Source organism: Herpailurus yagouaroundi, unplaced genomic scaffold (assembly GCF_014898765.1).
Source record: "Herpailurus yagouaroundi ecotype Mexico unplaced genomic scaffold, PumYag 163, whole genome shotgun sequence".
NCBI classification, from domain to species: Eukaryota; Metazoa; Chordata; class Mammalia; order Carnivora; family Felidae; genus Herpailurus; species Herpailurus yagouaroundi.
Genome location: NW_024412404.1, coordinates 10,410,121 through 10,434,203, shown reverse-complemented (window position 1 = coordinate 10,434,203; position 24,083 = coordinate 10,410,121). Strand labels below are relative to the sequence as shown.

At 39.2% G+C, this 24,083-nt stretch overlaps 2 protein-coding genes across 8 annotated transcripts in view; both read right to left on the bottom strand.

Annotated features, from left to right (window-relative positions):
- DDX50 (DExD-box helicase 50) overlaps nucleotides 1–9,528 on the bottom strand; it is a 32,011-nt gene extending 22,483 nt beyond the window's left edge. The window contains exons 1-8 of one of the 4 annotated variants that reach the window (XM_040485223.1): nucleotides 9,337–9,410; nucleotides 6,620–6,777; nucleotides 6,228–6,337; nucleotides 5,568–5,867; nucleotides 2,744–2,819; nucleotides 2,201–2,379; nucleotides 594–711; nucleotides 292–477 (exon numbers count right to left, since the gene is read on the bottom strand). In XM_040485223.1, the coding sequence (XP_040341157.1) occupies nucleotides 292–477; nucleotides 594–711; nucleotides 2,201–2,379; nucleotides 2,744–2,819; nucleotides 5,568–5,759 (751 nt within the window). In that variant the 5' untranslated portion in view covers nucleotides 5,760–5,867; nucleotides 6,228–6,337; nucleotides 6,620–6,777; nucleotides 9,337–9,410. Of the gene's footprint in view, nucleotides 1–291; nucleotides 478–593; nucleotides 712–2,200; nucleotides 2,380–2,743; nucleotides 2,820–5,567; nucleotides 5,868–6,227; nucleotides 6,338–6,619; nucleotides 6,778–9,336 lie in introns of all 4 variants that reach the window. The other 3 variants (XM_040485221.1, XM_040485224.1, XM_040485220.1) reach the window with 3 other exon arrangements.
- Nucleotides 9,529–10,421: 893 nt separating this feature from the next.
- Nucleotides 10,422–24,083, bottom strand: part of STOX1 (storkhead box 1) — a 59,425-nt gene continuing 45,763 nt past the window's right edge. For 3 of the 4 annotated variants that reach the window (XM_040485216.1, XM_040485219.1, XM_040485218.1), the window contains 2 exons: nucleotides 21,164–23,519; nucleotides 16,986–17,205 (listed from right to left, as the gene is read on the bottom strand). In XM_040485216.1, the coding sequence (XP_040341150.1) occupies nucleotides 17,058–17,205; nucleotides 21,164–23,519 (2,504 nt within the window). In that variant the 3' untranslated portion in view covers nucleotides 16,986–17,057. Of the gene's footprint in view, nucleotides 10,624–16,985; nucleotides 17,206–21,163; nucleotides 23,520–24,083 lie in introns of those variants that run through there. The other variant, XM_040485217.1, reaches the window with a different exon arrangement.

Sequence of the window (24,083 nt, the reverse complement as noted above, 5' to 3'; positions counted from 1 at the left end):
GAAAAAAAGGTGAGAATTTAAGAAGGGACAATGACCAAAGAAATCAGTAAAAATGAGTTAGTAAATCTAACTATGGACTATAAAAAATAATACATGAAAGAAACTGTAGGAAGCTAACAAATATGTTAAAGTACGTCACCATACTCTCTTGTTTAGGAAGAGAACACATTCCAAATAACTTTAGTTTTGTTTGAAGGCTGGGGACAGTGTAATAATAATTATGAAATAAAAAATTCATAACTTTTAGATAAAGAATAATTGCTAATGTGTTTATTTGGAATTAGGATATACCAGTTTTGTAGGATTCATGGATGATATCTTCAACTTGTTCAGCAAATCCTAAATCTAACATTTGATCCACTTCATCAAGTACAACATGGCGCAGTTTAGAAAGATCTAATCGGCCACTCTGCAGATGGTCTTTGATACGACCAGGAGTCCCAACCAAGATGTCAATACCATTTCGAATATGATTAACTGTTAGAGGAGAGAAATACCGTAACATATAAAAATCAAATATACGTTTTCACATTATTTCCTTAGATTTAAGTAGCAAGTAGATCTTTGCACTACCCTCTTACATATTTACTCACTTTGGCTTTGATAGGATGTTCCACCATAAAAACACGCCACACTGAGTTTCCTAGTGATATCTTTGAAGTCTTTGGCTACTTGGTTTGCCAGTTCCCTTGTAGGAGCCAAAACAAGTACCTAAGCAAGAGATTTAAAAAATAAAAAGATACTTTTCTAAAGACAACTAAATTCAAAATGAGAAGATTTTTTTTTTTTAAGGCGCATTTAAAACTAGAAATCTAAACATTAAAGTCGTAGTATTTAAAGACACAGCACCAATGCCAACAAGAACAGCTTATATTGATAATATCCTCCCCACTTCCTTCAGGGTTTTTTTTTTCAAAACTCACTTTCTCAAGGAGATTCTTAACTCTTTTCATATCCTCCACCCCTCCTTAACTGTCTCTCCCGAGCACTTATGTCATATTAAATATTCATATTTTACCTTTTTATTTATTGTCTGTCTCACCCACTAAAATATAAGCTGCCATGAAGGCAAGGATTTATGTCAATTTAAGTTACTGAATTCCTTACACTTGAGACCATGCCTGGCACAGAACAGATACCCAAAAAGTATTTGTGAAATGAATACACAAACGTTTACGAGCCAACCACTAGTGCTTTGGCCAAATTACAGAATTTGAGCCTCACAAAAACCCTGTGAGGTGGCATTATTTTCATAATTTTACAGATGAGGAACCTGAGTCTTAGAGAAGTCGAGTCTTGTCCAAGATCAAACAGCTAGAAGTGGTGGAGCTGGAATCTCCAATAACGCCCTTCCAGCATAAAAGCTTTTTAAGGCAGGGTCCTATTTCTACTACTTGCAGTCTTTCCTAATTTCACCAAAGAAACAAAACTCTCTAAAAAAGGTTTTTCCTGTTGGCCACCCTGATCCAAGACCATTATGACTTAATTATAGTCATACATGTGAATTTACTTTCATATTGCAATACCATCTAGGAATCTCAAAGAACAAATTACTTTTAGTCACATTATCTGTTCAAATCATGATGCTGATTTTTTCTTTTTTATTTTATTAACCTTAAAGTGAACACAGGTTCTAAAAACATCAAATTTCAGGCTAAAATTTCATTAGGTCCTCTCTGCTCTCTCCTACTTATACATTAAGACAGATCTCTAATACCCCAAAAACATATGGACTAGCAATATCATTTCTATAATCGCTTCTTTAAAAAAATCAACCAGTGAAATAAATGATATTGATTATTAACTGAATGACCAAATAAATGAATACCTCTTTAGCAAATTCATTGCTTAAAAGCAAAGGTCAAGACTGAAAAAAAAGAAGACAAGGTCACTAAATATATTCCCTATAAATACACCTAAAATTAGACATGCTGGCTTCATAACATCTATGTTTACAAACATCTTTATCAAAGACATCTATGGATCCATACACATTACACTCATATGTAATAACTACTTCATTCGGCTTGAGATTTATATTAAAAAATCCACTAATTTTTGCTTTAGGACCTAAATTTTTACTTTATGCCACAGAACTAACTTTTCTATCTCGGGGGTTCTTGAACTTAAGATCAGTATACTCATTCTTTCCCTAACCATTAGAGTAATGTTTAAACCTTTTACTCCCTATAATGGTTACCTTTGGTGAGCGGCTTTTTTTAATTGTCTCTTGATTTCTTTGGAGTCTTTCAATCAAGGGGATAGCAAAAGAAAATGTCTTTCCTGTTCCTGTCCGTGCTTGAGCAATTAAATCTTTTCCTTCATATACAGGACCAAAGGTCTTAACTTGAATAGGAAAGAGATATGTTACCCCTCGACCTGTAAAATGAGATTTCATTGAAATATATTTAAGACTAGCGTTAGGAAAAAATATATTTATTTGAAAATGACAATCCAGATTCCTCTATGTCAGCCTAAAAATATACCACCTAGTGACATTTACAGTTATTCCTACCCCAAAGAGGAATTTTTTAAAAATTGGTCTGAACTCTTGACAGATACATACAATTAAAGTCAAAAACCGGTCAGAATATCAAAAAGGATGATGTAGAAATAACTGCAATTAAAGAAGGGCTTATTTCTCTTACACTTTCTATATTCTCTTTTTGGTAAGAAGAGGCAAAGATTTTTATAAAATCTAGTTGTAGGTTTTCAGTTGTATAGCCATTAAAGTTCATAGTACCTTTTAGAAGCTTTATAGTTTCTTCAGAAATAGGGAAATTGGAGAAGGCTCCTTCTTTCTGTTCACGTGTTAGGCTCTGTCAAAATGAAATCAAAGTTCTAACTAATAATAGTTCATATTCAACTAGGCATTTAGATTCTTACTCATTTACCAATTTTAGCTTTACTAAATGAGCTAACAAATCAAAGTTAGTTACTACTTGCAAAAATTGTATAGATTAACTTACACAACCAATTAGTGGAAAATTCTTTTAATTTCAAAAGCATCCCTTTAAATACCAAGTTTACTTAATACATTTTCCCATAGTACATTTAAAAATGATTCACTCACACATAAAACTCCCTTTGGAAATACAGCTACTACATAAATTAAAATATATTTTCATTTGACTGAAACATTACAAGAACACTATTTGATCATCTAAGCCATATTCACAGATACAGGCAGTATTAATTACAAGGACTAACAGAAGCCTATAAACCATCCTAAAAAAATATTACACAATGAGAAAAATAAATTGTTTCTAAAAATAAATGTTAAAAAGTTGTTCTATGGCTCTAAAAAGCATGTTTTAGGTCACCAAAACAAAGCAAAGTTCCTGCAAGCTTGAAAGTTTCTTTAACATATACATAGGTTAGCATGATATTATCATTTAACATCTATTGGAAACTTTGTGTACTGGTCAATATGTATATAGAAGAAAGACAATATTATCTACCTGTTAAGTTTATTATTGGTGTGTTTAAAGAAAGTTGTTCCAAAACCATACACAATAGCAATTTTCAAACAGAGAACCAGATAAAAGACATAATATCAAACTGAAATTGTAAGCTATTTAAGCAACCTCAAAGCTATCATTTTTTAATTAAAAGAAAAAATTTTATTACAAAAGTAATACATTTTCATTATAGAAACCACATATAAACAGAAATAAAACTATAATCCAGTCAGCTGATACCACATTTGAAACAGACACTCCTCTAATCCTCACTCTATGCACATATAAATTTTTTAAAGATAATACTGTATATATTGTTCTATAATCTGTGTTTTTCATTTAATAAGATACACTAAACACCTTTTTAACATTCTTCTATGACCTTCAGGATAGATGTCATGTATTGCATAAATGTAGCATATTTTCTAAAACCAACTGCCTACTATCAGGCATTTAGTATGCATTTAGAATGCATAAATTTTCCACTATTATCAACATCATTGTAGTAAGGGTTTCATACAACCCTATACACCTCATGATTATCTCCTTAAGACACATGCCTACAAATAGAATTCCTGAACCCTAATATGATCTAAATAAAATAATAAACAATTAAGCCTATTATAATACAGAGCATTATACCAGATAAAATCGCAGCAGAGCAAAAGCAACTCTGTACATTTTGCCACTGGCAATACAAACTTGTAGGGCCCCATTTATTTATTTTAATGTTTATTTATTTATTTATTTTGAAAGAGAGAAAGAGTGACAGCATGTGTGAGCGGGGCAGGAGCAAAGAGAGAGGGAGAGAGAGAATCCCAAGCAGACTCCACATTCAGCACAGAGCCCAAAATGGGACTTGATCTCACAACATTGAGATCATGACATCAGCCGAAATCAAAAGTTGGATGCACAATCGACTGAACCACTCCAGGTTCCCTGGAGGGCCTTATTTAGATTAACTCTCAACATATGTGCTTCCTGACAAATATCAAATTCCCAAGTAAAAGAAACACCATATTTTAAGGCAAAAATTCAGTATGTTTCCCCAAAGTTTACACAATAAGCTAGGCTAAGACCTATTTAAATTATTGGCAACCATCAGATTTTAAAATATAAAGAATTATTGGGGCATCTAGGTGGCTCTGTCAGTTGAACGTCCAACTTCAGCTCAGGTCATGATCTCACCGATTGTGAGTTCAAGCCCCACAACAGGCTTGCTGCTGTCAGCCTGTCAGTGTGGAGCCCACTTCCAATCCTCTGTCCCACTCTCTCTGCCCCACCCCACTTGCATTCTCCCAAAACTAAGTATTTTTTGAAAATTAAATATAAGGAATTATTAATATCAAGAATTACTAAGACTATCAAAAGTTGTTTCAGTCTGAAGACCTGAGTAACTGACAGTTTATAATACCTAGGTAAACCTATGAACTCTGCTAGAGGAAAACTGCAAGAACAAACTGGACAAACTCTGTGCAAGAAAATATCTATTCTAACAGATAAAGGCAAAAGCAATGGGTTCAGGAATACAAATTCTATACTAAGCATGTTTTCTAAACTCCACAAAAATTAATACCCTGGAAAACAGATTTCTTCAGTTCATTTTTATACGGTTCATTTCTGTTTAAAAATGCAAACAGCTTTTGAGTTACAATATGACCTAAAGATCACTTAAAGTTGCTATTGTTACAGAAGCACAAAAAGCAGAAGGCAAAATACACAAAGTCAAGAGGCTTTATGTACCTTGTTTCAGGAAGTCAGATGTCAATTCATGAGTACTGGTAGGGACTGAAATAACCATAAGAAATGCAAGCAGATCACCATCAATAAGCAATTTGGAAAAACTATTTAGGAACCCAAATGCATAGGAAAGGTTTACATTTGACCATTCCCCCAACCTCCACCCCAAGAAAAACAAAATACAATGACAGAAACAAGGGACAAAGGAAAAAAGTTTCCAGTTTCAGTTGTACAGATTCCCCGTCCAATTAAGGGTATTGGACACTAAGCAGGAAACATCATGGAATCAATTCTAATTAGTCTAAAAAATCAAATTAACCTGTATTTCAAGGATAAAGGCAAATGCAAAACAAAAAGTATCCATACCTCCTCTAGTTTATTATCACTTGATTTATGAGTAGAACTATCTAAGGATGACACTCGCTTTGATTTTTTTTCATATTCATCAATATCTCCATTTGACAGATCTTTTCTTCTTGACTTATGAGATTTAGAAAATTCATCTGAAAGTCTATTATTACATCCTTCTTCAGTGTCTCCATTTAGCTTCTCTTTCATTTTAGCTTTTTTGGGCTTGGGAGCATCCAAGTTATCTGCCACACCATTTTCTCTTGTTTCTGATTTCTCGTCTGAGTCATAATGGTGCCTTGATTTCCTTCTATCACTCTGTGGAAAAACAAAGAAGCAGTGACAAGAGGGTCACAAGGTCTCCTAAGACTCTAGAGAAGTTAGAGAGTGACCCCCAACCACCTTGAAAAGTTACCTGGTAAAAATCAACTGGTTGCTAATGCCGAGCCTAAGCCTCACCTATTGCTTTCTTTCTCATCCCATCTCTTGCATTCTCAAGACTTGGCCTCTAGCCCCTCTCTAATCCCATTACATGATTTAAGGGAAATCAAAATACCTCCTTTCAGAAAAAGATGAGAACCCGAGATCTGTAAATTAAAAAACATATCCAAATCCAAAAACAAAAACTTCTAATATCTCCAAGAGAAAAAAAAAAAGTTAATATTATTGAGTACCTACCCAGCACTGTGTAATGCTTTCGGCTTATCTTGTTTAAATCTTCATAACAACCCTATAAGGGAAGTACAGGTCCATAATCCCTTATCCGAAATTCCGATATCCATAAAGCTCTGAAAACCGAAAGTTTTTTGGTAACTTATTTGGAGACAAAACCTTACCTAACCTGAACTCATTGATGGAAAAACTTGACTCAAACTGATGTGAGGCTATTTTTAACCTTTACTTATTCCACTTAGTATGCATATTCATATTTAATATTAAGGTGTTTGATCATAGGTTGGGGGCCCCAAGCCCTACTGGGGTGTTACCCTTTTAAAAGCCCCCAAAATTCTGAATTCCAAAACAAATCTAGCCCCAAGGATTTTGGATAAGGGATAGCGAACCTGTATTACCTTTGCCATAGTACAGATGAGGAAACGGAAGTTCTTAGAGGTAAATAACTTGCCAAAGACTCACATGCAGGATTTCCTTCAAGTGGAAGTTCTAGAAATCAAGCTCTGTCTGATTTGAAAGCCCATGCTCTTTTCACATCATGCTTCCTCTCTGAACTCTGATAATTAATAGGTTAACGAATAAACAAAACAAAAAAAAAAACCTAAATAATTCATGTAAAGCTCCAATCATTATATTCCCATGGAAAGACAAGTATATTAGTAACCCTGGAAACTTTTAAAAAAGTTTTTTTGTTAATTAATACAACTTTAAAAAAAAAAAAAGACTACTCTGCAACTTTACTTCTAAAATGCCAAACTGGTGACCTGTGTTTTAATATTTGCAAACAGCAAAAATTATTTGGCAATTTAGCACTTCAGAATTACCTGGTCAAATGTTCAAAATAAATTAGGTAATAGTTATTAGTGATAACAAACACTACTGCCACCAAAATTTTGACCATGATTTACATAAATTTTACAAAGTACTTTCACATACAATTTTCTCATCCATAAAATGGAGATGTTGTGAAAACGGAATAACGTATGTGAAAATGCTTTGTAAACAGTAGAGCTTTACATTAACATAAATTATACAGTTACATGTTATACATTTGATCTTTCATTAACTGAACTAACCCACATGTCCCCAAATCAATAAGTTCCAAAGAAAAACAAGGTTATTTACAGAGCCAGCCTTGGGGTTAGAAATGCTTTGGGGCCATGTACTTGAGGGAAATGAAGCAAGGTAAAGAGAGGCCTCTAAGTCCAAGCCCAGAGATATCGCAAGGTGATGAAATACACTGTTCCACATCAGATCCATAGTGCTTGACACTCTTCACTTCCTTGGCTTCCATGACACTCCAGATTCCCTCCTTATCCTCTTACCTCTACCCTAATGATTCCTCTCCCGCCTCCTTCTGTAGATGCTCCTTAAGTCTAAGTTCTCTGTGTACGCTTTCCTACCATTTTCATGGTTTCAACATTTCCATGATTCCTTCCTCCCCTGCACTCCAGTTTTGAGAACATACGGCCCAGCTTCATAGTTCTACAAATCCAAATCCAAAATTGTCTTCAACTCAATGCCAGATCACTACCCAAATGCTCGGTTTTTGTTAGTTGGTACTCTGATCTGTTTCCAAATCTTTAGTTATCCCTCACAGTTAAAGAAAAATCAACAAGTATTTCCGGAGAATGTACAATGTGAAAGCCATCAACTTACAAGAATGTACTAATATGTAAGGATGGACAAATATATGGCCACTTACCTCAAGAATCTTTGGAAACATTTGAGAAGAACACACAAGAAAAGTGAGCTAACTTTACAAAGCAGCACAGAATAGATACCAATCGAATGATAAAGATAGCACTGGAACAAGACTTCAGAGGGGAATGAGATTACTGGATGTGTACACTGGAGTGTTTAGAAAACACATATAAACTAAACCTTGACAGAGAGACAGGATTTGAATGCAAAAGGAGAGGTATTTCAGGAGGAGCCAAAATTGAAATAACTGCTTGGTGATTCCACTTACATAAGGGATCTAGAGAAGTCAAATTCACAGAGACAGAAAGTAAAATGGAGATTGTTAGGGACTGAGGGGAGTGGGCAACAGGGAGTTGGTGTTTAATGAGAACAGAGTTTCAGTTTAGAGGATGAAAAAGTTCTGGAGATGCATGGTGGTGATGGCTGCAGAACAATGTGAATGTACTTAATGCTACAAAACTGTACACTCTAAGATAGTTAAAATGGCAAATTTTATGTCTATGTATTTCACCATGACTAAAAAAAATAACCGCTTGGCTGGAATGGCAAAGTTTACCTTGGTGATAAGGTAAGGTAGGTTCTGCTCTCTGGGGCTATACAGAGTATTTTCATTTTTTTTTGTCAAATGTCAGCCTTCAAATACAGCTTCCTCACCCACCTTAGCTCTGTTTTCTTTTCTCTGGGTCTCTTTTTTTTTTTTTTTTTTTTTTTTGAGGTTTAGGGTGGGAATTCTCAACAACTCCTCTACGGGGTCCTTGAGGGCAGGGACTTATTTAAATCCTGTAGTGCCCAGCAAAGAGTGTGGCACAAATTAAGCTCATTAAACACTTGGGGTCTAAATGAAAATACTAACAGTAAAGCCTACTAGTAAAACAACCCACACGATCTCCATCACAGCCAAATCCTGGGAATGTCGGCTGTGACACTTTTCCTTAAGCCTCTAAAGACTGGCTCTCGAGGTTTGTAAACCTAAGATAGCTTTCCCCAAGATTCTCGCTCACAGGTCGGGCTGACGGAGAAGTAACACATATTCAAGGCAACCATTTTCTTAACCATCTTCTAACGCGGCCAACAAGAACCAAGTAACAGGCCTCGCTGCTTAAGCAAGGAGAGGAAAGAAAGAACAGATTCCACGGCGATGGGAACTTGAGTCTGCCCATCTCGTAGTCGCCGACGGGAAGGGCTGAGGGAGCACTGGAGGCCCGGCCAAAGCCTAGTGCAGCCCTTCTCCAGGTTCGGGGTGTGGAGATGGGAATGGTTCCGGAATGACCATTCAGGAGGGACGACGGCTGCGCGAGGGGAGGCCCTGGGATGCTCCGGCCAGGTTCTGACAGGCCATCAGATCAGAGACAGCTCCCCTCCCCGCCCAAGCCGGCGCAGCCCAAAAGGAGGCGCGGCCCATCCAGCGCACCTTTTGCCTCTCCTTCCTTTGGCTCTCGGTCTCCTCCAAGGGTGCCTCCAGCTCCATAATGTCCCCCCAGAGGAGTTTCCCAGGCATCATTCGCCGCCGCCGCCTCCTTCTGGGCTCGGTGGCCACAACCACCTACGGGCAGCGGCAGCGTGAAAGGAAGCGGGGGCAGGGCGGCCGCCCGGCCAGGGCCTACGTCACTTCCGGGACACGCACCGCGCGGCGGGGAAAAATAATCCCGGATACTCTCGGTTTAAACTCATCCTTTGCGTTGCAACCTTCCATCCAATGAGTGTGAGCGATCTCGACTGGCCCACCCTTGTTCTAAAGTGATTGGCTGCTAGGGTAAAACCCTGGCCAGTCTCCATAAAGGATGAGCAAACTGATTAGCATAAAGTGATGCGGGTTTTCTTTCCTCTCCTTCTCTCCCCCTCCCCCACTCCGAACAGTCTTCCTCGGCCCTGCGGAGTCGCTTTGGGGCTTTCCAGGGAGCACTGCTGGGGCTGAGAAGGCCCTGAACTGCGGCGGAGAGGGGCCCGCCCGCTGCGGGATGGCGCGTGGGCAGGCCCGAGCAGGGCCGGTGGGGAGCGCCACGCGCCTCCTCGCCATTCGCCGCCGGAAGCTGCAGGCCTCAGCCCGCCCATTTCGGGGTGAGGCGTTAACGTCTAACGGCTTTGCGCGAAGCCGGCGGTCCGGCGCTGTTGGGAAGGGGTTGGTGGGGTCTGGAGTGGGCTAGGGGGTCTTGAAGTGAGGGTCAGGGCTGGACAGTCGTTTCTCAAGTCTTAAGTTTTAGTCAGGAAATAGGTCCTTGGTTCATTTTAGGTTCTTTCCACACTCCCCAGTGACTGAGGGGAAACTAAACCCCGAGAAAGGGATTTACATGTCCGAAGACACAAAACCAGCTCGTGGCATAGTCAGGACTAGAGAGAACGCTTCTGAATCTGAGATCAGTGCTCTCTTGCCACACCATCATAAAGACTTTGTTTCGCAAAGCGTTTGGGGGAAGATGCTCCCATGAAATAACTAGGAAAACTCGGGAGAAACGTAGAGAGAAAAACAAGCCTAAATGTCTTCGACAGATGACGTAGTTGCAGTGAATAAAAGGATTTTATTTTATTGGAGATCAACCGCCCCTAAATTACAACCTCATACAAAACTGGAAACCTTTCGACAATACAAAAGGTTGATTCCTTAGCATACTTCTTTTCTTCCGCCACTGGTGCTGGCTGGTTAGCGTTCTTTTTCAAAGCCATTTCTTTATCTCTTCATGATCTCTTCACCTCAGCTACCCTTGAGTGGAGAATGAGAACCCAAACTGAGATTGTAGGTGCAGGAGCACTTCACGACCACTTGACAATTTCTAAGACACCAGCCTTGTTACCTCGGCATCAGACTTGTGTCTTAGCAACATTACATATTGCTATATACATCATGGAGTTGCCCCAAACTATTGGTCCAGAATAGCTGAAACCACAAATGATTGCTACAGGCCTTCTGCCCTATTGTGGATTGGCCTGAAGGCAAAGGACTGTGTATCTAAAAGTCACCTTATGGGTTCCATACTGTGAACAAAGAGTGTCAGCAAAAGATAGTGGAAAAAATGCATCTCTCTAGAGTATGAGAATCGCTGTGCATCTCTAGATGTAAATCCTTTTCTACCATTCTCGTACACCCACCCCAATTCTACCATTGTAAGGTCTTTGTAGCCCTACAACAGAGCATGAGGTGCATAGGAACGTGGAGTGGATGTGGCAACTTCACACATGTAAAATTGGGAAAATAATAGGAACAGATGTTAGTATGTTGTGGTTAAAGACCAAATATAGATGAAGTAAAGTTTTTAGCTCCTCTAGATTCTATTTTTGGCATTCATTTGTCTATCAGAGGTCTTATAGCAGGTATGTAAATAAAAAGGACTGGACTGTTCAACTCTCCCTATGCCAGAGACTAACAAGCATATTAGTGTTTTTCAGAATGACCTTCTGTGATTTAGGACATTCTACAACCCTTGCCTTTCTAAGCCCCAAACTCCTTGAATCAAATCTCTGTCTGGTGTCTTAAACCAAGTCATAAGTAACTTCGCCAAGCTGTGGCTTAGCTGGAAAAAAATTAGGTGCTACCAAATTTGGGTAACTATATGTTCTCCAGGGACCTCAACTAGAAAACTTGGGAATGGTAATGAAGGGATGGAGAATTCTGTTTTTTCTTTCATATTTGTTCCCGCTCTAACTCTCAAGAGATTTGTATCTGATGATAAAATCTATTGGAGAGGACATGAAGGAGTAGCATAATTTAAATGTACAAGTAATTCAAAATATAATATTAGAATGTTTATTTTCCAAAATATCTTACCAAAATCACTGATACAATTTCTTAAAATTTAAGAGAATACCTCATCTGTTTCTTGATTCTACAAAGATTTATCTTGCCTTTGGCTTCAGCTCCTTAAACTCTATGACATTAAGATATAAAAATAAGAGGTCTACGACCATACTACCCTGAACATGCCCAATCTTGTCTGATCTTGGAAGATAGAAAGGGGACTTACACTTGCCTCTCTCTGGTCATTCTCAAGCCTACAGGGCTAGGGTTGTTGTTTTTTTTTTTTGCTTTTTGGTTTCTTTTACTCCATAGTTAAAAAATAGAAAGTTAAAAAGAAAAAGTCATTTTGCATCTGCATTTCAGTTTTATGTGACAAAAGGAACTGAACTACCATGCTTAAATGTTAGGACATGGAAATAGTTTAAGGAGCAGTTATAAATTGATGAAGAGACACTGTTGCATAGAATGAAATGTTTAGAGTATAAAGAAGTAAGGAGAAAATGAAAGAGGGAACAGGACATGTTTCCTCTGTTGCTAGCCACATGACCTTGGCCAACTCAACTCTAAAATCTGGTCTTTTGCGGGGCGCCTGGGTGACTCAGTCGGTTAAGTGTCCGACTTCGGCTCAGGTCATGATCTTGCAGTGTGTGGGTTCGGGCCCTGCGTCGGGCTCTGTGCTGACAGCTCGGAGCCCAGAGCCTGCTTCGAATTCTGTGTCTCCCTCTCTCTCTGCCCCTCCCCTGCTCATACTGTCTCTCTCTGTCTCTCGAAAATAAATAAATGTTAAAAAAATTTTTTTAAATAAATAAAATCTGGTCTTTTTGTTAGTAATGTGGGGACAAATATGCCTTCCCTGCTGGTAGTGCAGGAAAATTGGAAGGATCAGCTGATGAAACAGTACTGTAGAGAAGATGATATACAGAGCTGCTTACATTTCTACCTTTAGGTCAAGGTTTTAACAGCCTCGAGGAAGACACAGCTTTTGTACATTTAGCACATGTACACTTAATGTATGTAGCTCCTAATTCAAAGGTGGAATTTTTTTTAAGGTTTTATGTTTAAGTAATCTCTGCACCTAATGTGGGGCTTGAACTCACAACTCCAAGATTACCAAGATTAAAAGAGTCCCACGCTCCACCAACTGAACCAGCCACGCACACCTAGCGGGGGGCGGGGAGGGGTGGTGGACTTTTTAACTTTTAGAGAGAGGTCTTACTGGTTTTTTAGCCAATTACTTTGTAAATGCTTTGAATCAAATGGTGGAAGAGTAGTGACATCAGCTACCCAGAGAGGGCACTATTACCTAAAAAATGGAAGCTGCTCGCTTCTAAGGTTTAAAAGGAAGACAGATCTGTAGAGGCCAGCAAAGTAGTCATGAGTTTTTGATACCCACCCCCCCATTCTTGTTTCATGACTCCCGTGTCTCTCTTCCCCACTCCATTTTGGCAGTAGTCTTTCTCCCGCATTCCCCCAAAGCCTTCTCAGCTGTAGGAGGGATTCTCAAAATGTAGTCGTTCCCAGTTTTCAACACTGCTACTGTTCTTGTTCTCTCCATTTTTTTTTTCCTGACATATCTGACATTTTGAAACCTCTGTCTGCTAAATTGCATTTAGTAATAGACTCATGATCATTCTAATCTATAAATAAGATACAAATGCAGCTTAGAAATGTCACACCAGCATGTGATGGTGTTCTATTATGGAGCTGGTGTAATTTCAGCCACTGCCAAAGAAACTTGATGTTTTAATTAGTAAGGAGTTAAGCAAAGGAAATATACAATTTCTATTAGAATCTTTGAAATATTGAAAATAGCTTGCAGAACCCAGCTACTCTCTGAGGATTCCTAGGGGTCTGAGATCCCAGATGAGAGAGCATGATCTTGTATGAAATGTCTAAATTAACCCCATGATTTGCATATTTTATTCCTATAGCATCAGGCATAATATTTCCTATTAGCCAAGACATAATAACTCCCCAGGCAAATCCAGATTTGGATTGGGATGAAATTTCTTATAATCTTAATTTAGGGGCATCTGCGTGGCTCAGCCGGTTAAGTGTCTGACTCTTGATTTAACGGCTTAGGTCATTAGGTCTCAGTTCATAGGATTGAGCCCCATGTCGGGCTCTTTGTTGACAGCATCATAGAGCCTACTTGAGATTCTCTCTCTCCTCTCTGCCTCTCCCTCCCTCTCTCTCAAAATAAACATTTTTTTAAAAAAGAATAAAAAATACTTTATTACAAAAAAAAAATCTTAAAGGATTGAATCTCTAAATGGAATTCAGGACAACCTAGCAAAAACAGGAGACCTATATAGAAGGCCATGTATTCAGACCAGTTTTGTGAATATATAAATATGTAAAAATATGCATACGTATATTTATAACAATATCAGGTGCCTCCTGCATTGGGCACTTTGAATAGATGAGCCTTAGATCTTACAACAGTTCTGAAAGGTAGATATCTTACAGATGGGAAAACTGAATCAGAGAAGTTTGGAATCTCTCTCCATCACACAGCTCCCAAGGATTATAACTGGGATTCAAATTTGTCTGAATGTGGGGTGCCTGCATGGCTCAGTTGGGTGGGCATCAGACTTTGGCTCAGGTCATGATCTCATGGTTCCTGAGTTTTGAGTCCCACAATGGGTTCTGTGCTTTGTGCTGACAGCTCGGACCCTGGAGCCTGCTTCAGATTCTGTGTTCCCTTCCCTCCCCACCTCCCAACGTGCACTCTGTCTCTGTCTCTGTTTCTCTCTTTCTCAAACATTAAAAGGGAAAAAAAAAAAAAAGACAAAACAGGGGCACCTGGGTGGCTCAGTCGGTTAAGCATCTGACTTTGAGTCAGGTCATGCATGATCTCATGGTCCACGAGTTTGAGCCCCTCATCGGGCTCTGTGCTGACAGCCCAGAGCCTGGAGCCTGCTTCAGACTCTGTGTCTCCCTCTCTCTCTTTCCCTCCCCTGTTCATGCTCTGTCTCTCTCTCTCTCAAAAATAAACACTAAAACAACAACAATGACAACAACAACAAATTTGTCTGAATCCTAAACTCAGGTCATCATGCTACCTCAAGGGAACCGTCATGTGGAAGAAAAATCAAGAACTAATGTCATCACACACAATATTGGGGGGGAAAATGCAAGCCACCTATTTAGAGAATAACCTCCCAAACAACACGCATACCCATCTTTAATATCTGTTGTCATATGTTGTGTTTTAGAAGAAACACAACTTTTAGAAGAAAAGTTTTATTGGTCTCACAATAGGTTTCATTTAATACATTTAGAGAGTGTCATAATGCATCCAGTGGCAAAATTAGACGGATTTCATTGGTCCCTACATGTGACTAGAGCCACAAAATACTTTGGATTCCTCATTCTGTTAAGAAACTTGTCCAGGTCCAAAATCAAAGATAGAATGAGTTGTTGCTGCTCCCTTTTCCAAGGAGTAACAAGGATAGTACAGAAATGAAGTGGAAGAACTCTGGAATCTTGCAGGAGTTCAGTGTTTTGTAGGATCTTCACTTAATCTTTTCCCCCCGCCCTTGAGGCATATTTGACCTATAACCCTCACTGAATCTTATAAGAACAAAACCTTACAGTCAAGAGGAATTTTGGGGATGTCTGGGTGGCTCAGTCGGTTAAGCGTCCAACTTCGACTCAGGTCATGATCTCATGGTTCGTGAGTTTAAGCCCCACATCAGGCTCTGTGCTGACAGTTCAGAGCCTGGAGCCTGCTTCAGATTCTGTGTCTTCCTCTCTCTCTGCCTCTCCCCTGCTCATGCTCAGTCTCTCTCTCTTACAAAAATAAACACTAAAAAATTTTAATTAAAAAAATCATCTAGTTCAGCTATCCTGTTATGCTAAGTATATACCAATCAAAGGATCACTAAGTGCTTGAATGCCCTAAATAATGGGAAATGCTTTCATTTATAAAATGTCTATTTCATCTATGGGTAGTTTTGACTAGCGGGAAGTTCTTTATCTGAGCTGAAATCTTTATTCTAACTTTCATTCACTGACGATGATTCCAAGCTGTCACACCCCCTAAAAAATGCCTCCCACACAAGGCCTTTCTATACAAATTACCCTTCTTGGTACTTTGCCCAGGGTTTCAAATGTCCTTGTGACCACAGCTGATCTTCTTGGAAATGCCATAATAGGTTGCTCAGAGCCACTACAAGCCAATAGTCAGAATTGAGTGGGCCAACCGCTACTTTTGTACATGGGCATATGTGACCTCTCCTTCTCTGTACTCCCCCAGAGCCTGGAGACAGCTCTCTATGGTGCCAAGCTTCATCTTGCCTTCACTGTTCTCTTGTCTTCACTGGTGACAGTTGGAAAGAGGCACTCTCCAATCATTCAGTCATGCTTGAGATCTAAGGCCTTGACAACCCTTAGAAACCTCTCAGAAGAAACATCCCCTGAACCATAAGTCAGCATTAGCATCTATCCAATATGCTGAAACCAGTCCTGACTGCTCCATATTCCCCAAACCTGAGAGAACGGACCATTCCACTACCTGCCTGAAAAGGCCAGCCAGAAAAAATTCTGGCAAAGCTGCATAAGTCTTAGTGGAAATAGACCAGATGTAAATGAACTATCATCCATCTTCCATCTTTTCTCTAAATCTCTAATTCAGAACCTCCTTGCACTCACGAGCCATTCTGCAACCATTCTGCTTCCTTTCTATCTCTACCCTCTGAGAACATCCTGATTTCTCACTGCCATGCTACAGAGAGTGCCTTGAATGTGAGGAGGAACCAGAAAAACAGTAGACCCAGTTGCTGCCACACGTATTTGGACATTGCCAGTCAGTATGATGTGGGGCCATCTGTTCACGTTCAAGGTGGTTGCAGAAAAGATCTTTGGCAGCAATGACTAGAGAGAAAAAATTCTTGTTGCAAAGTACCCAATACATCTATATAAACTTTGATAATGATAAAAGACTTTAGTTGCAAACAAAGTATCTATGCAACCTTAATACACTATTTTCGGGAGTTTTGTGTTGAAATCTGGTGAAATGCACTTAACATAAGAGTGGATTAGTGTAGGTAGAGAAATTCACTACTGAGTATAGTAAATTAACATCCTATGTAATTGGGAAATTAATGAATGTCTGAAAATTTGAGTTAATCACATTTAATTGGAAAAGGACCATGTATTTTATGGTTTAATTGCAAAATAATCTGTATATTCCCAATAAGTTCATAGTAAAATAATCTTTTAAAAAAGCTTTAAAATGTCAAAAAAGGGGAAAAAACAGCAACTAGAACAAAATATGTAATGAGATTAACAGAATCTCATACTTGGCTTTAGAGAATTCTTACATATTCGGTTGATTAAAATATTCTACATTAATGCTGTACCTTTTTACCAAAGAGTTTCCAAAAGAAAAATAAGAATTAAACATTTATGACTGGAGTTAGTTGTAGTAAGGAATTGGATGTGAGTGTTTGACCGCTCTTTGTGCCTTCAATGTTCTGCAGAAAATTCTGTCTTCTTTTTAGTCCATCCAAAATGACTGAATTATTAGATGCCAGACTCTGTGTCCTAAAGATATTAAAAATAACAGAATTATTACCTTCCAAAGGGGCCTGGGCTTCTAATCAAGGCATCATACCTTCATCTGTTACTTTGAAGCAATATAACATTTTCTAACACTAAAGCGCGCTTAGAAGTTAACCTTTAAAAATCTAAAGTGCTCCTTATATCTTATTTTTTAATGTTTATTTATTTTTGAGAGAGAGAGACAGAGAAAGAGCATGAGCAGGGTAGGGCAGAGAGAGAGGGAGACACAGAATCTGAAGCACGTTCCAGGCTCTGAGCTGTCAGCACAGAGCCCAACACCGGACTTGAACCCACCAACTGTGGGATCGTGACCTGAGCCAAAGTCAGATGCTTAACTGACTGAGCCACCCAGGTGCCCCTAAAGTGCTCCTTATATTTTAAAGGCTTCACAATAGCACCTCAATTATTTGGCAGCTGCTTTCCAAGAAGTTCATATTTTTTGAACATCTTCTCAGATCCAATATCAAGTATATTCTAGTCAGAAACAGTAAGTTCCTTGGTGGCTGGCTGGCTCAGTCAGAAGAGCGTGTCACTCTTGATCTTGGACTTGTGAGTTCAAGCCCCACGCTGGGTGTAGAGATTACTTAAATAAATACACAAATTTAACAAAAAAGAAAGAAAAAGAAATAACAAGTTCCCTAAAAGACTCTTCTCTACAAGTGAAGTAACCCATACCTTCTTGAGTAATTTCTTTTTTGAGACATCATATGAAACAGAAAAGCTGACCATAACATTTTTCATATTGACAAGATTCCTTTCTAAGGAGCTGTAGGCTAGGTTAGTCCCTTATCTAACACATCTGCCTTGCTTCAGCCAAGTCACATTACTATTTGGGCATTTTGCTTTTGACATTCCCCTTTTCTCACCTTGCATCCTCTCCATCACTTGCTCATTACAGTAAGATAGGCCTTGGGGCTCCTAGGTGGCTCAGTTGGTTAAGTGTAGGACTCTTGGTTTTGGCTCAGGTCATGATCTCATGGTTCCTGAGACGGAGCTCCACATCAGGCTCTGTGCTGACAGTGCACAGTCTACTTGGGATTCTTTTTCTCCTCTCTCTCTCTGTCTCTGCCCCTGTCCTGCTCTCGCTCTCTGTCTCTCAAAATAAATAAACAAACTTAAAAAAAAATAATAAAACTAATATCACCATACTTTAAAAAAAAAAAGAGAGATGCCTCAAAAATGTATCCTCCAATAAGTGTCCTCCCAAACATTTCATTACTCTTAATTCCACATCTCTTCAGCAATTACAGAGAGTTTCCACTTCATTTTTTTTTTTTTTTTAAATAAACTCTACCCCCAATGTGGGTTTCACCTGAGCCAGCCAGGCACCCTCCACTTTGTTCTTGAGTTCAATTTGGCTACTTATGCTTTGTTGGTCTACTCAACTAAAGTGCAAATTTCCTATGGGTAGCAACATCTTGTGGGTCTTCTCTGTCCCTCTAATTCGTAACAATTATGGCACAGAGTTGATGTTCAAATGCTATCTTCTCTTCCTTTTCTTGATTATACTTACAAGTCTTTTAAGAGAACCATATTATACGCAATTTTTTAAGAAATCAAATTTCTCGGGGTGCCTGGGTAGCTCAGTCGGTTAAGCGTCTGACTTCAGCTCAGGTCATGATCTCACAGTCTGTGAGTTCGAGCCCCGCGTCAGGCTCTGTACTGACAGCTCAGAGCCTGGAGCCTGCCTTGGATTCTGTGTCTCCCTCTCTCTCTCTGCTCCTCCCCCACTCATGCTCTGTCTCTCTCACTCTCTCAAAAATAAATAAACATTAAAAAAAAATTTTTTTTAAAAGAAATCAAATTTCTCAAGATTTCACAAATTTAAATTCTCACGCATATCCTTGACAAATTTAAATTCTTGCATGTCCTTGACATGCAAGTCAAGGAGCAATTGCCCTTACCTGTTTTGGGTTTGATTTTGTTTTTGTTTCTGCTTTTTTTTTTTTTTTTTTTTTTTTTTTTTAGCAGCAGGCAAAGGTTTATTAGAATATAAGATTAGAAAGGAAGAATAGTAGAAAAGCTCTCTTTACAGAGAGGGGACATTTGAAAGTAAATGCCCAAGGACTATAGGCAAGGGTCCTTGTTTTATGAGGTTCTGGTCAGCCTCTGTTTCTGCTTTTGCCAAAGTGAAAGGGGACCCATAGCTTGTTGGTTTATACTACCATTGTTTACTTTGGAGACAATATGTGTTGATACTTTCAAGACTTGATATGAAGAGCACCTGGACGGCTCAGTCTGTTAAGCCTCTAACTCTTGGTTTTGACTTGGGTTGTGATCTCACAGTTTGTGGGTTCGAGCCCTCCGTTGGGGTTGCACTGGCAGTGCGGAACCTCCTTGGGATTCTCTGTCTCTTCCTCTCTTTCTGCCCCTCCCCTGCTTGTGCTCTCTCTCTCAGAAAACAAAAACAAAACAAAACCAGAAAAAAAAAGACTTGATATGAATTAAACAATTCTTTCAAGCAGAAAAGATCTGTTTCCCAATAAGAAGTAAAGATATATTTTTAAACTGCAGACCTCCAGGAATTTAGCCTAAGGTAGAGTCAGAAATGTCTGTAAACATTTATATGTGAAAACAATCCACTGAAGATTGATTTATTACGGCAAAAAAATGGGAATCTAAATGTCAAAGGAGGGAAAATAATAGTTATATAAATACTAGAGTCCACACAACAGAATACTAAGCAGCCATTAAAACGAATGAGTTGGATCCGTATGTATTGATTGCAGGATATGCATGATACGTTAAGCGAAAAAAGAAAGCCACAGCTTTGTATGATCTGTTGTTAAAAAATAATTATATTTCTTCTTTTTTAAAAAAATAATTATATTTCTAAATGCACAGAAAAAAGTCCGAAAGAATATAAACCACACTGTCAACAATGTTTAGGTCACCTCAACGGAAAGGCAATGGAAAAGGTTGGGGAATGCAGACTGTCAGTTTCACCTTTTACATTTCTGTATTACTTTTTCAAAAGGAAGTATATAATAATTTTGTATAATAAAAAACTGGTAAAGATATATGCCAAATTTTAAGACGACCTTTTTGAAAACTATTAAATAACCTCAGGGGAATGTTCACACTGTACCCTGAAAAAAAGCATTATGCAAAACAGTAATGACAGTATAGGGAAAACACTTAGACAAAATACATAAATCAATATGTTCAGACTGAAGTGTTATAAATATACCAAATATAAAAGGATTTTTTAAACACATCTAAACGGTAGGGTGATTATAGGTGTTTTTTAAAACGCTTTTCAGTACTTCTCAAATGTTCTATTATGTGCATATTACTTTCATAACACGTACAATGTTTAATTTAAACAAATAAACATGGAGGGGCGCCCTGGTGGCCCAGTCGGTTAAGCCTCCGACTTTGGCTCAGGTCATGATCTCATGGTTTGTGAGGTTGAGCCCCGCGTTGGGCTCTGTGCTGACAGCTTGGAGCCTGGAGCCTGGAGCCTGCTTTGGATTCTGTGTCTCCCTCTCTCTCTGCCCCTCTCCCACTTATGTTCTGTCTTTCTCTGTCTCTCAAAAAGAAAGAAATGTAAAAAAAAAAATTTAAACAAACATGGAAAAGATTGGTGGAAAATAGCCGCACCTCTTTCTGAACTGCGTAGAACCAGAAATATAAGTGAAAACTTCTAGCCCTCAGTTCAGGAAGTGCTTCATTTATAGCAGTTCCTTCCTATATTTAGAAATAATTCAAGATTTAGTAGTAGTGGAACAAATTTTGGTTCACATTCAAAATGAACTCTATCCTATTATGTAAGAGACTTCATTTTAACTTTATACAATTCATTCAGTAAAGGCTGGCAGAATTCTAGCACTATAAAAAGTGTATTCAGGGGAGTCTCCTACTGGGTCATTCAGTACTCCCTTGAGTGTAATAATTCCTGAGGAATAGTGGCTAATCAAACACTTTTACATACACTTACCGTGGAGAATCTATTCCACTGTCTCCCGCCATGCTGTGATTTTCTGTTCCTTCCAGCTGACTGTGTTCATGTTGGACATCCTGAGCCAACACTGGCATATGTGAAGGGCTGAAAAGTTCTAACTTTTGCATGAACTGTTTTCTCACTTCCTGATTCTGAGCACCCTGACTCCAGCTAGCTGGTTTCTTTCCTATGTCACCAACCAAGTCTTGTAGGGTTTCAGTCTCAGAAGTGGCTTTCCTTGTGCTATAGTAATCAAATACACTTCCATCAGTATCTGCTGAGGCTTGCACACATGTAGCAACACTGGGTCCGTCTTCATAGTTAAAACCGGACCGAGTCCCTGAACTGAGGCCACAGCTTTCAGCAGAGAGTTTAGGTGTTTGGCTTTCACCTGGGTTAGTGAACAACCCAGTGGGTTTGTAACCCTCATTTCCTTTAAGCACCTGAGGCTCAGACCTGTGTATTCTGCGGTTGTACTCAGTCAGAAATCTTTCAGTCCCCTTTTGTTTTCCTAAATGATTCCACTTGCTTCCCCCTGTAAAGGAATACTGAATGCGGCCAGGCAGCATTTGACATAAGTCATCATTCTCAGAAAAGTCCTCCTCATCTAGATATAATGAACTACAGGCTCCATCATCATCTTCCACATCCTTCTGATACAAGGCCTGGTTATCCTCAGAAAGCCCTTCGTTTTCTGGACTCACAGTCTTTGTTTCCTGGACAAATGCCTTTCTTACTCGTGTTTCTTCTGAGTCTCCCTCTTGTCTCTCAGGTTGTCTCAAACAGTTCATACTAACTGGGTAATCCAAAATACCAAGGTTTTGGAACTGGTGTATTGTTTTATCAACTAGTCTACACGCAGAGGAAGCATGGCCTAGACAGGAGGAACCTTGTGATGGCAGTACATACTGTGTTTCTTTTGCGTCCCCTAATGTGTCAAAGTGAGAATAACTTTTCCTCAAGACTTCAGGGATTACCTCATTTTTTCCACCATACACATCGTGTCTCCTCAGGCTTTCCCTAAAGGAAAAACATTTACTACCATTTTGCAAAACACTACCTTGAGAGTGATTTAAGAGGGGATCTCTAAAGTCATCACTGATAGGCTTGACGGTAGAGTTATTCATAGAAATGGATTCTGCTGTCAGTTTATCTTCATACTGTTCAGCACATGGCTGTTTGCCTTTACTCTCAAAGATTCTTGAGGAATCCAAAGACCTTGACCTTTGGAAAGGCTTTCCCTTTGGTCCAATCTGACCCGGTTTCAGATCACTGGTCTGGATGTCGTGCCCTTTGGTTGTTGGGTTCCCTCGGTAAGACAAACCCTGGAAAGGATTACTAATTCGCTTCTTGTAAAGCAAATGGGAACCTAGCATTGATGGATTCTCATCAAGTGGTTTCTGAACTGGTGCTTCATTTGGGCTTTGAATTCTGGAGGTGGGCTGTGCAGCAGGGGACTTGGGATGTTTCTCCAGTCTAAGGCTTCCTGGAGGAGGCTCACTTCCCTGACTCCTGGCTTTGTGTCTATCCCTATGAGAATGGCCCCGCCTTCGAGGCCTTGCAGACCGGCCCCGTCTTTTCTTAACTCCCTCTTTTGAAGGATATTTATGCCTGACTGTCAGCAGATCAGTGGAAGTGCCCTGGCTATTGTATTTTTTCTGTTCTTCGTATTTTTGCATTAGGACAGTATGTTTGATTAAATTGTCAACAGTCAGAATGGGATTAATTCGTTTGATAATCTCATGTTCAATGTCTCGAGGGATATTGTCCAAGTTATCTTCATCTCGAACAGGCCATTCTTCTGGTGGAAACTGGGCAGAGAAACTACTGTGCTCTATTCTGGACTTCTCCTTTCTGGATATACTACGCCAAAAGAGGCTAAAGCCAAACTTCCTGCCTTTTTCTCTGTCTTTTGCGTATGGTAAAGGTTTGGTGCTTTCACAGACGTGATTCCCCTCAGACAGGGAAACTGCTTGATTCTGTCCCAAAGATTTGGATTCCCGCAGACCTTTCTGGCTTTTTCTAGTCACTTCTGCAGCAGCCGGTGTTTCCTGTACATCCTGAGTGCACAGATCAGGGAAACACCGGCAAGACTGACAGTGAGAAATGGGGGCAGCCTTTTCTTGGGCCAACTCTGCACAGCTCTCCACGCTCACCAGATAAGTAACGCAAGTTGGCATCTGGCAGCTTTCATCCGATAGGTCTCTCTTATTTTCATGGGGCGTTATATTCGTAATGAAGTAAGTCTGAGGAGTGACTATGAAGTATCCTTCTCCAGTGTGATAAATTTTCCTTTCTTTAATCAGAGTTCCCAGAGTGGTATAGAGAATATCTTGAGGTGGAACTGCGATGCCTGAAACAAACAAGCATTTTATTACACTGACAGATTTTGAATGAAAAACATTTCAATGCCTGAAGTCAGTAAGTCAGAAATGACCACACATTTGCCTGATGAACCCAGAGCTGACTGTAACACAATTAATATATGTGATTAAAATGCCAAAGAGGCATTAATAATAATCATAACTTAATTGAAAAATGGGAATATATTTTGGCCCACACAAAGACATAGGGCTAAGTTAATGTTTGAGTAGAGAAAAAAATGAGTCCACTCAAATACAAACACTAAGCTATATAACCCCATCATAAATTTATTTTATTTTTTTAAATGTTTATTTTTGAGAGAGCGTAAGTGGGGGACGGGCAGAGCAAGACAGAGGATCCGAAGCCAGCTCTGCACTGACAGCAGAGAGCCCGATGTGGGCCTCGAACTCATGAACCGTGAGATGGTGACCTGAGCCAAAGTCTGGCCCTCAAATGACTGAGCCACCCAGGTGCTCCACCCATCACAAATTTATTTTTTTTTTTAATTTTTTTTTTTTCAACGTTTATTTATTTTTGGGACAGAGAGAGACAG